Source organism: Rousettus aegyptiacus, unplaced genomic scaffold (assembly GCF_014176215.1).
Source record: "Rousettus aegyptiacus isolate mRouAeg1 unplaced genomic scaffold, mRouAeg1.p scaffold_m13_p_2, whole genome shotgun sequence".
Lineage (NCBI taxonomy): Eukaryota > Metazoa > Chordata > Mammalia > Chiroptera > Pteropodidae > Rousettus > Rousettus aegyptiacus.
Genome location: NW_023416295.1, coordinates 105,387,179 through 105,401,655, shown reverse-complemented (window position 1 = coordinate 105,401,655; position 14,477 = coordinate 105,387,179). Strand labels below are relative to the sequence as shown.

At 30.0% G+C, this 14,477-nt stretch overlaps 1 protein-coding gene across 5 annotated transcripts in view; it reads left to right on the top strand.

Moving 5' to 3' along the window:
* The window catches only part of LRRIQ1 (leucine rich repeats and IQ motif containing 1), a 188,908-nt gene extending 178,490 nt beyond the window's left edge, over window positions 1–10,418 (top strand). For 4 of the 5 annotated variants that reach the window (XM_036236956.1, XM_036236958.1, XM_036236955.1 and 1 more), the window contains one exon: window positions 9,867–10,418. In XM_036236956.1, coding sequence (XP_036092849.1) covers window positions 9,867–10,009 — 143 coding nt within the window. In that variant the 3' untranslated portion in view covers window positions 10,010–10,418. The remainder of the gene's footprint in view (window positions 1–9,866) is intronic. The other variant, XM_036236962.1, reaches the window with a different exon arrangement.
* Window positions 10,419–14,477: the final 4,059 nt, after the last annotated feature.

Sequence of the window (14,477 nt, the reverse complement as noted above, 5' to 3'; positions counted from 1 at the left end):
TCTAAGAATATTTGAAATAGACTGCCCATTTGTGTACCATACAGTGCTCTCAACACTAAGAGCCCTGGTATCTTTTAAGGAATCATAGCTCTGGTAATGGACCAGCTCCTATTGTTCAAAGCCATTTAGGGTGAATATTTTTCAACACAATGAATGTGGAAATATTCACCCCTTATTGTCCCCTGGCAGCCATACTACCAAATTTCTTACTTGAATCATATATTTATAATTTTACAAAAAATACCAGCCCCACAAAAAAGATGATAGATATAGATAAATAGATGATAGATGATAGATAGTGGATAGATAGACAGACCACACATACAACTTTACCTTCTTATTTTTGCCACATTACCATTTACATTTAGTTATAAGCATGGTTTTCAAACTTAAAATATCATAAGTAATAGTTTTACAGCTATAAATTCTATTTTATTTTTATTTATAAATATAATGCTGATACTTCATTGGTGGATTTTCCTCCACATTTTGTCATTTAGATGCTCTCTAAGTCTTCTGCCACTTCACTCCTAATTTTTTATTTTCTTTGGAAATTTCTCATTTTCAAGGCTCCAAGATCTCTAGCATTTTGACAGTTTTAGCAGCTTTGCTATTTTCTATTGATCCTTTATATTCTTTAACTTAAATTTATAAATCAATAATTTCCTCACTGATGGTTAGAAACATTTTACATTTAACTTAATTTTCTTTCATAGAGTTGTCAAAAGTTGAGTAAAAATTATGTTTAATCATATTTTTCAGTATAGACAAACTCTATACAAAAAGAATAAACTGAGTTTTGTTTTAGTTATCCACTAATTAAGTTGCATATTGGTTTTACTTGGCCTTTAGAAAATCTAGGTAATTATGTATTTTGGATATATTTCCTCATATACTATCTCTAGTATTTCGTGTTTATTTTTGCAAAGTTCAAAGGAGACACTACTTAATAAAATTACTTTATTAAAGTATATGTTCATGTTCAACCCAAATCAATCAAATATGAAAGTATTCTTTGAACAGCATCAGAAATTGTAGTAACACCTAGTTTACAAAGATCTTGAAAGGTAAACAGAAAAACAGTGACCTAAGTAAAGAATAAGAAAATCTGAAAAAAACTTTTGCTAAAATAAATTCTTAAATTTTAAAAATCATATTAGGAGTTATGAGATCACAACCTATATCGTAGATATAGGTAAATATAGATATGAATATGAATATAGAAATACCTTTCTATTGTGTTTCTTTGCTTACAGAAATTAAGGATAGTATTAGTTTCTATTGATACATTTTACTCATTTTTAGTTTCATAGGCCTTATTTCCAAGTAATAGACAATTCTTTTCCATTCCAAGCCATGCAAAAACAGATATGCATGTCACATTTTCTATCTAATTATTTTCTTTATGGTACTATTAAATTTATGGCATACTTTATTTCTGAATACTATACAAGATATTGAATTCTTAGTCAAGTGAAAGTCAAATTTCAATTGCATTACTATCACTTCCTTTGGACAAATAATTTAACTGCCTTGCCTCAATTTCCACATTTTGAAAATGAGGGTGATATGTATCTTGCAGACTTGTAAGAAGAATTAAAAGAGATGGTGGATATCAAGTGCTGAGGCAGGGCTTGGGACATAGTGGACTCCTAAATTCTTGCTACTCCTTAAATGTGAATTTTCGGAAAAATTATGAGTGAATTGACGTTGGCAGAGAACTGAAGAACAAATGGGTGATGAGAAAATATGGGCCATGGCACATAATACTCTTTTAACAGATTTGCGGGAAAAAAGTAACATAGTTGTGTTCAAGCAAAAATTTTGTTGATGCTAAACTTTAATTAACTGGCATACTTTTGATTAACTGGCATTTTATAAATGGTGGTCTTCTGCCTACAAAATCTTCTAATAAAATAATTCTGTGATAATACTATGTATGCCAATTACTGCAAAACTTCATTATAAAAGAAGTAAAAATGGCCTATCTGATTTCCTATTTAAGAGATTTAAAATTTAATCTCACTCTAGACATGATGGTTGTCCCCTGATAAAAGTAAAGGTAAAGATAAGACTTTGTGTCTACAGCCATGCCACCCTGAGCATGCCAGATTCTGTCTGATCTCAGAAGCTAAGCAGGGCTGGGCCTGGTTAGTACCTGGATGGGAGACCACCTAGACCAGGTGCTGTAGGTGTAAAAAATAAAAATAAATAAATAAGGGATTTTAAGCTGACAAGCTTCTTGCAATCTGTGAGGTCAAGCAATGGTTGCCTCGCCTAAAAAAAAGAAAGAATTTTTTAAAAAAAGATAAGATTTTATAAACAATTGTGGCACAGTTAAACTTTGTTCTATGTATAATGAAATCTGATTTGTTTGATTCTTTTTTTTTAATCTGAAGTGTTTGATTTAAAGTAACATCAATAAAGAAGTTAGAGCATAGAACTAATTTTTTAATTTTCAACAAGAATTGGTCTCTAATAATCTCAGTTTTTAAACTTTAAGGCTCTTTTTATCAGCGCTTAAGAGATTAACTCTGATTTTTCTCTGTCTCAAGGTTTTTGACAGGAGCTTCAAGAGTACAGATTTGTAGGTCTTTATATTTTGTCCCCAAATTTTGATGATTAATTAAACAAACACATTAACACTTTAACTATTAAAATACTCCTACAACCAGAACTGGATAGTCAAAATTAATTACTATTATATTGAAAGTATATTTACATGGAGGGTGGAACCAAGTAATAGACATATATTAAAAGCCTAGTACAGAGTAGACACATAATATAGCTGCTGATTAAATGTCCTTTAACAGTTTGATACTGCCTATTTCCAGGCTCTGAGATAGTTTAATGAAACAGTCAACAATGATTCCAGACACAATTAAATATAATTCTTATTAGTAACCACAAGATAATGTTTATAAATCTAAAACAGTAGTTAGTTTCACCAATACTTCACATTATCAAGAAAGACAAATTTCAACTGTATTTGTGTGAGAGAACTAGTTGCACATATGTCAGCTACATTTATTCTTTATTTAAAAAATTTAAAAATTTTTGAGGACAGGATCCATTTCCATGTATGCTTTATTGATAACATTAAAGCATTATGTTTCTAACTATAATATTTCAGTTCTTACCCTTTTCTTTCATGATCATTTTCTCTCTTACATGAACTGTTTTACTTTGACTTTTTTTTTTGGGGGGGGGGAGTGGTATTGTTGTTGCTTTCAAATCAATTTTTTATACTAGCTAACATGGTGCGAAAATAAATGGGTATGGTCAAATGTGAAATGCATTTGTCAAATGAAGGAAACTGAAGTGCAATAATATAATAACTCCTCAGGCTAGTCATGTTTATTGTTGCCAAATGTCTCCCTACTAAGAACTAATAAGCATGAAAAGGGATAATGAAAGTTTCCATGAAAAGATTTTGGGAAACCTATCCACAAATCTTCACTATCTGGGAATGCGAAAATAAGTATTTATTTTATACCAGTTCCATATGAGGACTGTAAAGATGGGATTATGAGAATAATCAAATGTAAAGCAACTACAGTGTGATAGTTACTAATATTCTTTGGCACATGGAAGAAAAATGACAAGGAAGCTCCATTGAAAGGCAGTAGAGAACGGTGCCTGCTGCATAATGGACACTAAATAAACACATGTTGAATGAATGTATAAATAAAAGATTTTTAATTAAAGCTTTCAAAGACCCCAAGAGATTTTGAAAATCTAATTCAGGTTTTCAATGTTTAAATTCCAAAGAATAACTGCCCAGTGGTAAACTCAGTGGTAAACATTTAAGAATTTACTTAAAATGCATATTTTTGCTAAACATTTACTTTGGCAAAATTAACATGGGAAAATGGGGATAAGTAAAGACCATTAGAAATTAAAATATGATGTTATATAAGAACTGGGTTGTTTCAAAAGACCATGCCTGTCAATTAAGGGTAAAACACACTCTCTATTATTAGCATCATTTATGTCATTATTCTTTAATTACAAATCCTTGTGGACATTTAATTATAAATGTAATGAAAATGAATAGCGTCCTAAAGAGAACTTAAAAAGATATATATTGGAGAAGTTAGGAACAGATCTTCCCTTAATTGACAAGAATAAGGGGATATATGACCTGATTTTAAAACCAACTGTATTCTGTAGAAAATGGATACCTAGGTATCTCATAGATTGTTAAATTTCATTCTTAACTTCTTATTAAGTTACACTTTTTATCGCCTAATCAACTTAGAAGTTTAAATACAGTAGTTCCCCTTCATTCACAGTTTTGCTTCCCATGGTTTCAGTTACCAGTGATCAACCACCGTCTGAAAATATTAAATAAAAATTCCAGAAATAAACAATTCAGAAGTTTTATTTATTTTTTAAATGTTGTTCTAATTAGGTTACTAGTACCAGACATGAAACAGGAATTGAGCTAAGCATTTAGCTTATACTACGTCACTAACTTCTCACAGCAATCAAGTAAAGAGAGATAGTTTTTCTATTTCATAAATAATATTTATCATGTTAAATGGATATAAAATATTAAATGGAAAATTCCAGAAATAAACAACTCATAAGTTTTAAATTGCAAACCATTCTAAGTAGCATGATGAAATCTCACTCTCTGTCCTGCTGAGGACATGAATCATGCCCTTTGTCCAGAGTATCCAGTATCCACACTGTATACACCACCTTCCCATTAATCACTTAGTAGCCGTCTTGGTTATCAGATCAGCTGTGGTGGTATCTCAGTGCCTGTGTTCAAGTAACCCGTATTTGACTTAGTAATGGCCCCAAAGTACAAGAGTAGTGATGCTGACAAATCAGATACTCCAAAGAGAAGTCATAAGTACTTCCTTTGCATGAAAAGGTATGTATGTACATGAAAAAGAAAAAAAAAATAAAAAACCATAGTAAGTACAGGGTTCAGTACTATCTGCTATTTCAGGCATCCACTGAGGGTCTTGGAACATATCCCCCGTGGGTAAAGGGGGACTACTGTACCCAGTAAGTATCTACTAGTTTTGTGAGAAACTAGAAAACCGCAGTAACCAGAGTTACATAGAATGAAAAGTTTTAGTTAATTTAAGGGCCACATTACAGAAGGCAAATCTAATTCTAGGAGGAAAAAAAAAAAAACACAAAATCTATTTAGATTTTACAACCAAAAATAAACCACTCAAAAAAATTTTTATTTAGGAAAAAAATGTTGAACAATATTAGTGTAAAAATCACAGAATTTATAGAAACGAGACTGTTTTTAGCACCACATTCTAGCCATCCTTGTCTGTGTGTACATAGCCACAAAGCATCTTTAAAAAGAAATAAAAACAGTAGTGTGTTAAAAATAACAAAATCTTGGAAAAGCAGTTCATATTATAAGGAGGCTTCAAAGATCATAGACCAAATATGAATAGCAGCTGTTATATCAAGAAATAAACAAAATATAAAAGTAAAAATCTATACAATATCTACCAAAATAAAATTCTCCATGTATTAGCTTTTGTCATTAAGAACTCTTTTCAAAATAAATGTACATAGACAAAGCTAATCGTATGTCACACATATTGATCTAAAAAGAAATAACAAGCATTGTGATTTTTAGCAACAATAACAAATACTGTAGATATTTTTGTGACTGACAAACGTATAAAACCTTTTTTATTTACATGTCTCTTAAATATTGTGTAAGAATAATAACTGTAAATGTTTAGTTGAGATTTCGAGAAAGTTATTTTATTATTTTTTATATAAGTAAGATAAAAAAAACTTTTAGTGACTGAAAAATCTTGAAAACAATTTCAAAAACAAGCAAAATAACCATGTTACATTGAGGAAATTTGAATATGATATAAGCAATCTGTTTATTATTTGTTTTATTTTCATTTTCAGTGTTAAGTTTTTAAACTATCTACCTGAAAGTCACTATAAATGATCACTATAATTCAAGATTAGATATAGCAATGGCCTTTAAAAGCAACTATTATTTGAACGCTGTAATATCTACCTCAACTTCAAACTTGCCAAGTGTAACTCATTCATAGCACTTTAAATTGATGTAAACGCTTTGCTGCTAAAAATTTGTTCTGGTCACTTTCATTAAAATGTTAAATTTTTTTCTCCATGCTTTACTTATGCTGTATCTGCTGTTAAGCAATACAATATGGGAAGGGCTTTGAAATGATTTCTATATCCAGACACATAGTGTTGAGTGTATCAATGAAAATCCAGTGACGTATTACTATACATCATGAAATTTCTATTTTGACCTGTTTAACGAAGTTGTTTTTTTTTTATTCATACCAGGAGAGTCATTCAAAGCATTTTACATATTGAATTACTTATCAAAACACAGCATATATAGACCTTGACATTTGTTAAAGAACCAAGGATTTAACAACAAAAAAAAAGAATTTATAGAACCAGAACAAATCTTTAGCAGAACAGAGATTATGTGGCAAAGAAGTGACTTTTTGAAAGATACAACATATTTATCAAGACATACTTTCAGCATATATGTAAGAGACAATTGGTTGATTTGTATGATCACCTGCAAATATTCAGCAGACTATTGTTAAGGAAACATAAAATCTATAAAAAGAATGTTGCAGAAAAAAAGAAAAAAACTGTTAAATGTCCTTTAGTCATAATTTTTTTATTCCAGAAACCCATCAGTAGGTCTAGCTCTAATGTCAGTTTTGTGAAGCAAGATTCACTCACTATTGTATTTTCACGTGGGTAAGTAATTTTAGAATAATTATATATTGACTGTATTAAATTGCTTTTTTTTTTCATTTCTAGAGTAATCATAGGACAAAGTAATAGCTTTGCAATGAATGCCAATATGTGGTTCCTTCATAGATGTGTTGTTTTATTCCTCAATTAATTTTCTATATATCTGGTGGTTCAAGAATTTATATGATAACAAAAAGAATCACACTGAATGTAATGAGAAAATAAGCTATATTGATTATGGCTCAAATTGTTTATACATAGTAAAACAATAAAAGACAAGCTTTTAAGGACATCTAAAATATTATTTTTAAAAAAATATGCACATAAGTGTTTATGTAATTTTAAAGACTAATTTTCTACAGTATTTTTATTTCACTGAAAATAAACTTCAAAATTGCTATAAAGCTGTCTTGTACTATCACAATATGTTTTTCAAATTGTAATTATTATTTGCTGAAGGAATTACACTAAACAATGAAATATTTACAAACTGCCTTTTAAATGTAGGGTTACATTTTGGGTAAGTTAAAAAAGACTTGAGGATTCAACAGCAGCTTCAAAATAATAAAGAAAACAACAATCTTAAGAAAAATTAAAATAAAAAATTGTACCATAATGTAAATTTGTGGTGAATGGAAAAATCCTTAGAATGCAGAGACACTGTAAAGAATTAGGACTTAGTCTTTAAAAAAAAAAAAGCTATATTTTCATTGTAATTCAACTTATTTCATTTTGAAATAATTATTTGAGAAATATATGAAATTACCTATAAATATTTCAATGCTTTGTACAGGAAATGCCACCCTTCTTAATATTATTTGTCATCTTTGATAAAATGCTACTATTAAGAATAAAGCCATTAAATAATACAGCTTTAAACTATTACGATTCTTTCATCAAAAATATTAACCAATAATGAACTATGTTATTGAATTATATTTTAAAATACATACTTATTTCCACTTATTACCTTGAATAATACTTGCCAGAAACTCGACTTAGTTTTCTCTATTGGACCAAACATTTTTTGTGTTAGCCATTTGTGGAAATTCTCTTACTCTGTTATTAATCTCTATTTTAAAAAAAAAAATTATATATATATATATATATTATATATATATCCGAATTCTGAAGGTATCCTGTTAGCTCTTCATTTCTCAGACCTCCCTGTTCCCCTGTTCCTCCAGCCCCAGTATTCTCCCTAAATAATACATTCTCTTAAATATATCCTTGCTATTCAGGATATAGTTTATTCATCAAAGAATTTTTACAACTGGGGCAAAATGAGAGTTTACTGTTACTGTTTTGTTTTGTTTTGTTTTGAGACAAAAGTAGACATTCTATTCTGTTATTTGGAAAAAATATATATTTCCAACTAGTAAACAGAAAGTAGATAAGCTTTTAGCATGCCTTTTTTATGTTTTTTAGGCTACTACTTTATCATTAAGAAATTCTTGCTATTGTGCACCAGTAATATTTCTGTTGCTTGAAAGAGTTCTTAGTTTCACAAAGGACTACTGACTGACATACAGGGAGTAGCTAATGCAGGCTAAGTGTGGCCGACACATGAAAGCCAACTCCACTTGGCATCTCCTAGCTGTTCCTCTCTCTACTGAGATTGTCTTCACGAGTGCCAGCTGTGAAGGTCTCTAAACTCCTGAGCTATGTTCTGTCTCTAACTCCATTATGGATTTGTCCCTACAGCCATAGGCATTAGCCTCTTTCCATCTAGCATACCTTTCCTAAAACAATAGCTTTTAATTTTTTCCCTGCCTTTCAGTACTGTTCTCTTTGTAGACTAAAAGTTAAATATGTTCCCTTTATAGAGGCTCATTAACTCCTTTGGATTTTGTTTCCCTTAACAGTTTTAAGATTAAAAACCAAAAAGCAATAGTCTGTTTAGAAGAGCTTTTAAATATAAAATGGGCTTTTAAAATCAGTATTCACCATCATGTTGCACCAAATTTGAAATTACAGACCAATTTCCACAGAGTTTAATGTTTCCTAATCTATTTGAATGTATATTTTTTAAATATTTAAAAATTTATTTAGAAAAGAATTAATTCCAAAAAAAAAAAAAAAGAATTAGATATTTTTTCCTCTAAACTCATTTAAAGCACAAAAGCATCACAATGGTGAGTCACGTGGCTTGAACCTTTGCCTCAAGCCAGTACGGAGGGAGCTCTGGAATGCCTCACTCTGCTGCTTTCAAACCCTTTCCCCACGCACAGCCCTGTGTGCTTGCTTAATCCTCAGGAGATTTAAAGCAGATGATTATAATTCTTTAATAGTATTTCGATACAGCATCTTGGGGTCTTGCCGAGTAAAACATTTCTAATCCACTATACCATTCTGTCAACTGCTATTTGTAACCTCTAACAATTTTTGTTACTTTTCTCTGGAGAAATTCCAATTCGTTGAATATAAATAATAATTTATTCCGTTTTATAGCACCTGTTTACAAAGCACTCTCTCATATCTTACCAACAGTGCAGTATAATCAGAAAGGCAATCTTCACAACAACCATGTAATGCGCAGGTTATTTCTCTCATTTGTAAAACTTAGATTCAGAAAGGCTGTGATTTGTCCAGAGTCACAAAGCAGTGTTTTATGGAGCCCAACTAGAACCATAAATATCTTTAGATTCTAGATCTAATATGCTTTCCATTTTACCTAGAATATTTTTTTGAAGTTTTTAATTTAATTGGACTATTTCTAACACTAATTTTAACATGTTCATTATTTATGAAAATGTTAAGTAATTACAAAATTTAAACTATGAAAATATTTTTTAAAAAATAGATATCTAAATACTAAGAAGATATATCACCTCATTGTCTTGAAATACTAGAGATATTTGAATTGTAGATGGAAGGAAACTGCTGTATCTATTTATTTTTTTTAGTCAGTTCCTTTAATTTAACCTAAATATTATTTACACAAAACTTTGATTATATTATTTTGGAAACAAAAAGGAAACTCGATATACTTTTTTAAACTCAAAGATCTATAGTTCTAAAATGCAAGTTATTGACAAATATATTTTTACTTTAAAGTTTAAGTTTACTTGGATCAAGTTAATAAATGAAAATGTACATTTGATATCACTGTCTAGGTTTTTCAATTAAAGGAATACTTGCTCCAATGATAACAAATACAGGACCTTCTAAGAAAGAACGTATATCATTCCGTGACAATCCTGTACAACTCAGTGGTGGATGGGGAAGTGGCAAAAAGAAGGCAAACATTCCAAACTAATTCTTCAAGCTTCAGCATATGGCACATGATTTCTTTTCAAGAGATCTGTGGATATCTGGTCATGTTACCAATTGGATAGAAGGTTTTGGAGCTCTGTATATTCATTTGTATTATTATCCATATTTCACAATTTTGTTTTATGGTGAAATTATCTTATATCCCATTTGTAAAACAGAAATTTTGCTGTTGTTCCTGTGTTCATGTGGAAGGGCTTCCAGAATTAATTCTTGAAATATTTGAATGGAATTTGCATATTCAATTTCTTCTTTTGTTTAAAATTTTATGACACATGTATTAAAAATGGTTTTTTGTCCTGAATAACGAATTCTAATACTATACACTAGGAGAATATGAAAACATTATATTGACACTTTATAGTATTGATAATTAATATATCAATACATTTTGTTTGACCAGATTATTATAATTAGATTTCAAAGATAAATTAATATGTAAAGTAATTCAGAATAGTCAATGAAAATGGCCTTCATTTATTTTACTTTAAGTCATCTTGAAAAGATTAATGTTAAGAAAATACACATTCCATTTATATTAAAATAAAATATAAATTTGAGTATCAATTTAATGAATTGGATATTCTATATGCAATATCTCATTCAGGTAGAGTTCTTTTTATCATTTATAAAAATTACATGCCTAATTCTAGATCACTAACATTGTTCTACTGATTCAAAATTACTCTCGTTTTAATGTATTAAGGTGCGTTAGAATTATTTTAAAATATTTTCAAGGTTCAACCTTATAATTTTGTAATATTAGCATAATGTCTAAAATAACAGACACATTTTATTAAGCTCTTACTATTGTGGAATTACTATTCTGTATATCATAGTAAATACAATGTGTGAAATGCTGCATTTACCTTTAATATTCCTTAGGATCTTTTACTCTCCTGAGTCTGGAGCTTTTATTCACAAATCTAAATTCTCCAGTGACTTTGCAGTGTGTTGCTGTGTAATAGAATCCAGTGAGCTTTAGTGGTTTTTTTCCCTTTTGTTTTTTCTACTCTTTATAGAAATATTTTATCTAAAAATGACTAAGCAGATTTAGAGATGCATTTATTTAGTTTATGTTCCCCCATCTACTTGTGGAGCTCTACTGCATTTCAAACCTGTAAATCTCTTTTAGCTTGATTGAGATAGAAATGTTAATGAGCCTTAAACTTTCAATCAATAAAGAAAACATAGATTCATATGTTGTGGCCTAGAAATTGAGCTTTGGAATGTAAGCTCCATGTGTATTTGCTTTATAAGCGTGTTGTTATGTCATCCTGTTACTAACGGCATCCACAAACCAACATAATGTAATGATGAAAAATATTTTATCTCGGCTTATTGTGAACCCTCCAGGAGAAAGCCACATTAAAGCTGATATTGATGGGGTTTTATGGTTCCTATGCTCAAATCAATGAAGCAGAAAGGCTAGTAGGAGAAGTGAGATGCTTATGATTAAACTGTTTTAGTGCCTAAAAATAATTTAATCTATAGTTTCTGTATACTGTGATGTGTATAATTGTTTCATAATATTAATGTTGAGGAAGATGATGAATGTTGATGGTCTTTAAATTTTAGGTAATGATTGATATTTATGTCAATAAAAATTTCCTAATTATGGTGTTATATTGGAAGTTCTTTGTAGTGTTATTTATTGTGTCCAGCCTTAAAATTATCAGTTAAAAAAAATCTTTTAGAGTTCAAATGTATCATTTTAATATCAGTTTATTTGTGTTTATAAAAATTAAAAAGGTAAATTTTAAAATTGAATAATTACAAATTTTATTTAAGTATTTTTAATTTTAAAAATTTAATAAAACTTGAAAGAAATCAAACCAAGAGAGAGTCTTTCCCCTGTGTCTTGGGGGAGACATTAAGACAAATATTTGTCTTTAAGATTTGGGGAGGTAAAAATATGAGCCTTAACTGTCACTTAGTTAACTAAATTATGGATTAGCAGTGATGGACCTAAGCAATGCTACTATTCAAATAAAAGGCCTAAAATGACATTTGTCCTTTCCTGCACCCTATGTCCTACTTCCAACCTCTTCACCACTCAATCTTCACCTTCCTACCTGTCCTCCTCCCCCAGTGTTATCACAAGTAATCATCATCAGTCACTTCTAATAAGAATGGTAAAGTGAATCACTAATCACAAAAACACTGATACAAGTGTTAGGTGTTTGGAAATTCCAGAATGTCTTAATTTGGGAGTTAACACTTATAGGTTTATGGAGATATCACCTTCCCAAGGTTTGATCTGCCAACAAGATCTTCGTGCACATAGCGCATTATAAGAGATATTATTAGTGTTCTCGGAAGCTGTCTAAACCCTAATTTGGTATCATGCTCATAAATTACTTAGAGGCACAACACTCACTTTAAAAAAGGGAGAGTGGGATCAGAATAATGTAACAAAAGCCAAAGCACAATTATAGGAATTGTTCTGCCTTAAAGGCAAAAGAAAGAATACACCAAGACTCTTGGAAATTAGTTTTTGGTTTTTATTTTTTGAAGAAAACAAGAGAGAATGCATTTAAGAATATGTTAGATGAATATGTTGGAAGGCAAAAACAGGGACTGAAAGGTTTTGAAACTGAAATTGCAAATGAACAATAAATAACAGTGTTTTAAGGAATCTTGTCTAATTTTAAATCCTTATATTATCAACATAATAAGCTTTGTTTCTTATAGTTCTTGATTATTATGTTTAGCTATGGAATCGGTCATTGCCATGAATTTCTCTTATTTCATAACTTACTCGTATTTTCTCTCATTTTCCTAAAAATATGAATAGCATTGATCTAAAGTTTAGAATAGTAAAATTAAATATATAAGATCTAGTTCTCCCTTATTGTTATATTTCCTTTGTTATCATCTTGTCTACTGGATGCAGTCTCCATTATCTTAGAGGCGAGAAATATATTCGCTATCTGGATTTATGGTATTCATGACTGTACTAGAGGAAAGTGAGTTATCTATTAAATATACTTTAATTTAGGGAAGAAGACCCCTAAACATTCTAAAGAATCATGATTGTTAAGGCTAATTTCTAACTAATCACTAATAAGACACCTAATTCTACTGTCCATTTCAGTATGGAATAAAATTCACTATTTACCATCATATTTTTGCTTACCTAGGTGATAAATTTTTTATCACCGATGATTGTGAGATTTAGAGAAATTCTCTTTCCAGCAGATGAATAACTATCACCTATATCTATGCTGTCCAAAATATTAGCCACTAGCCTCATGTAGCTACAAGGTATTTTTAAATACGATTAGTCTGAATTAAGACATGAAGTGTAAAACAGCAGATTTCAAACATTTAGCATAAAAAAAGAAAAAATTGCCTAATTTATATCAATTATGTTAAAACGGTAGTATTTTGGCTTAAATAAATATGAAATAATTTTATCTATTTTTTTTATTTTCTTAAATGTGCTAGAAAAATTTAAATTACATGTATATTTAACATTGTATTTCTATTGGATAGCAGTGATCTGTAGGCTATTCTGTGAGATAACTGAGGTAAGGTGTATTGATGCAGAAAATAATTGGTAAGAAAGTAGATAAAAGATAGTGACTACAGCAAATAGGGCACAAAAATCCTACTTTATAAGAAAAGGGAACTTTGATTCTGTTTAACATAGTGAATGTTACGATATAAAAAGGAAAAAGGACCTTCATTATGGTTGAATCTAGATTTTAAGATGGCATAATTTAATTTCACTCTGCATTAGTGAAATATATGTGTACATATATTTATTTAATTTGGTTTTAATAACCATCTTATAAAGTCAGGTTGAAATCTTTTATGTTACTAGTAGTAAGAAATAGAATTAGCACCCACCTTGTAGTCTATGTTATATCAGCCTTTACATATGAATAGCTGTTTTGAACAATGACATTGATGGGAGTCTTTTAATGGGAGCCATATTATATTTGGTATCCTATTATATTATAAATTCAGTTTTAATCTAAGACATAAAACATAAAAGCCAATAACAGTTGCATGTATGAACATTATACAGTTGAAAATAACAAATATGGCGTATTTATAACTTCTAAAAACATATAACTGATACATGCTTTATGGAGTACAGCCTGACCCCCACTCTTCCTTCACCTCCAAATATCATGTAGTTCATCTCATTTTCCTAGGAGCCAGAATTTTACCCGAATCAGAAATTGAGGTGAAAGTTTTCATGTGACTTTTCATTTATAACTTATATCCCTGCCTGCACTTTAGGGCAAGAGCCCTCTCTAGTGGATGTGAATTGGCCACCTGTATAAAGGGATCATGGGGACTCTTTAGAACTCAGTAAAAAAGAATGAATGAAGCAGCATGACAGAGTTTCACAAATGGTAATGTCTGCTTTGTATTGAGAGGTTAGGTGAGGTTTTCTCTGGTACTTGTCATCTTTGCTTTTGGACAATAACTAGCCAAGG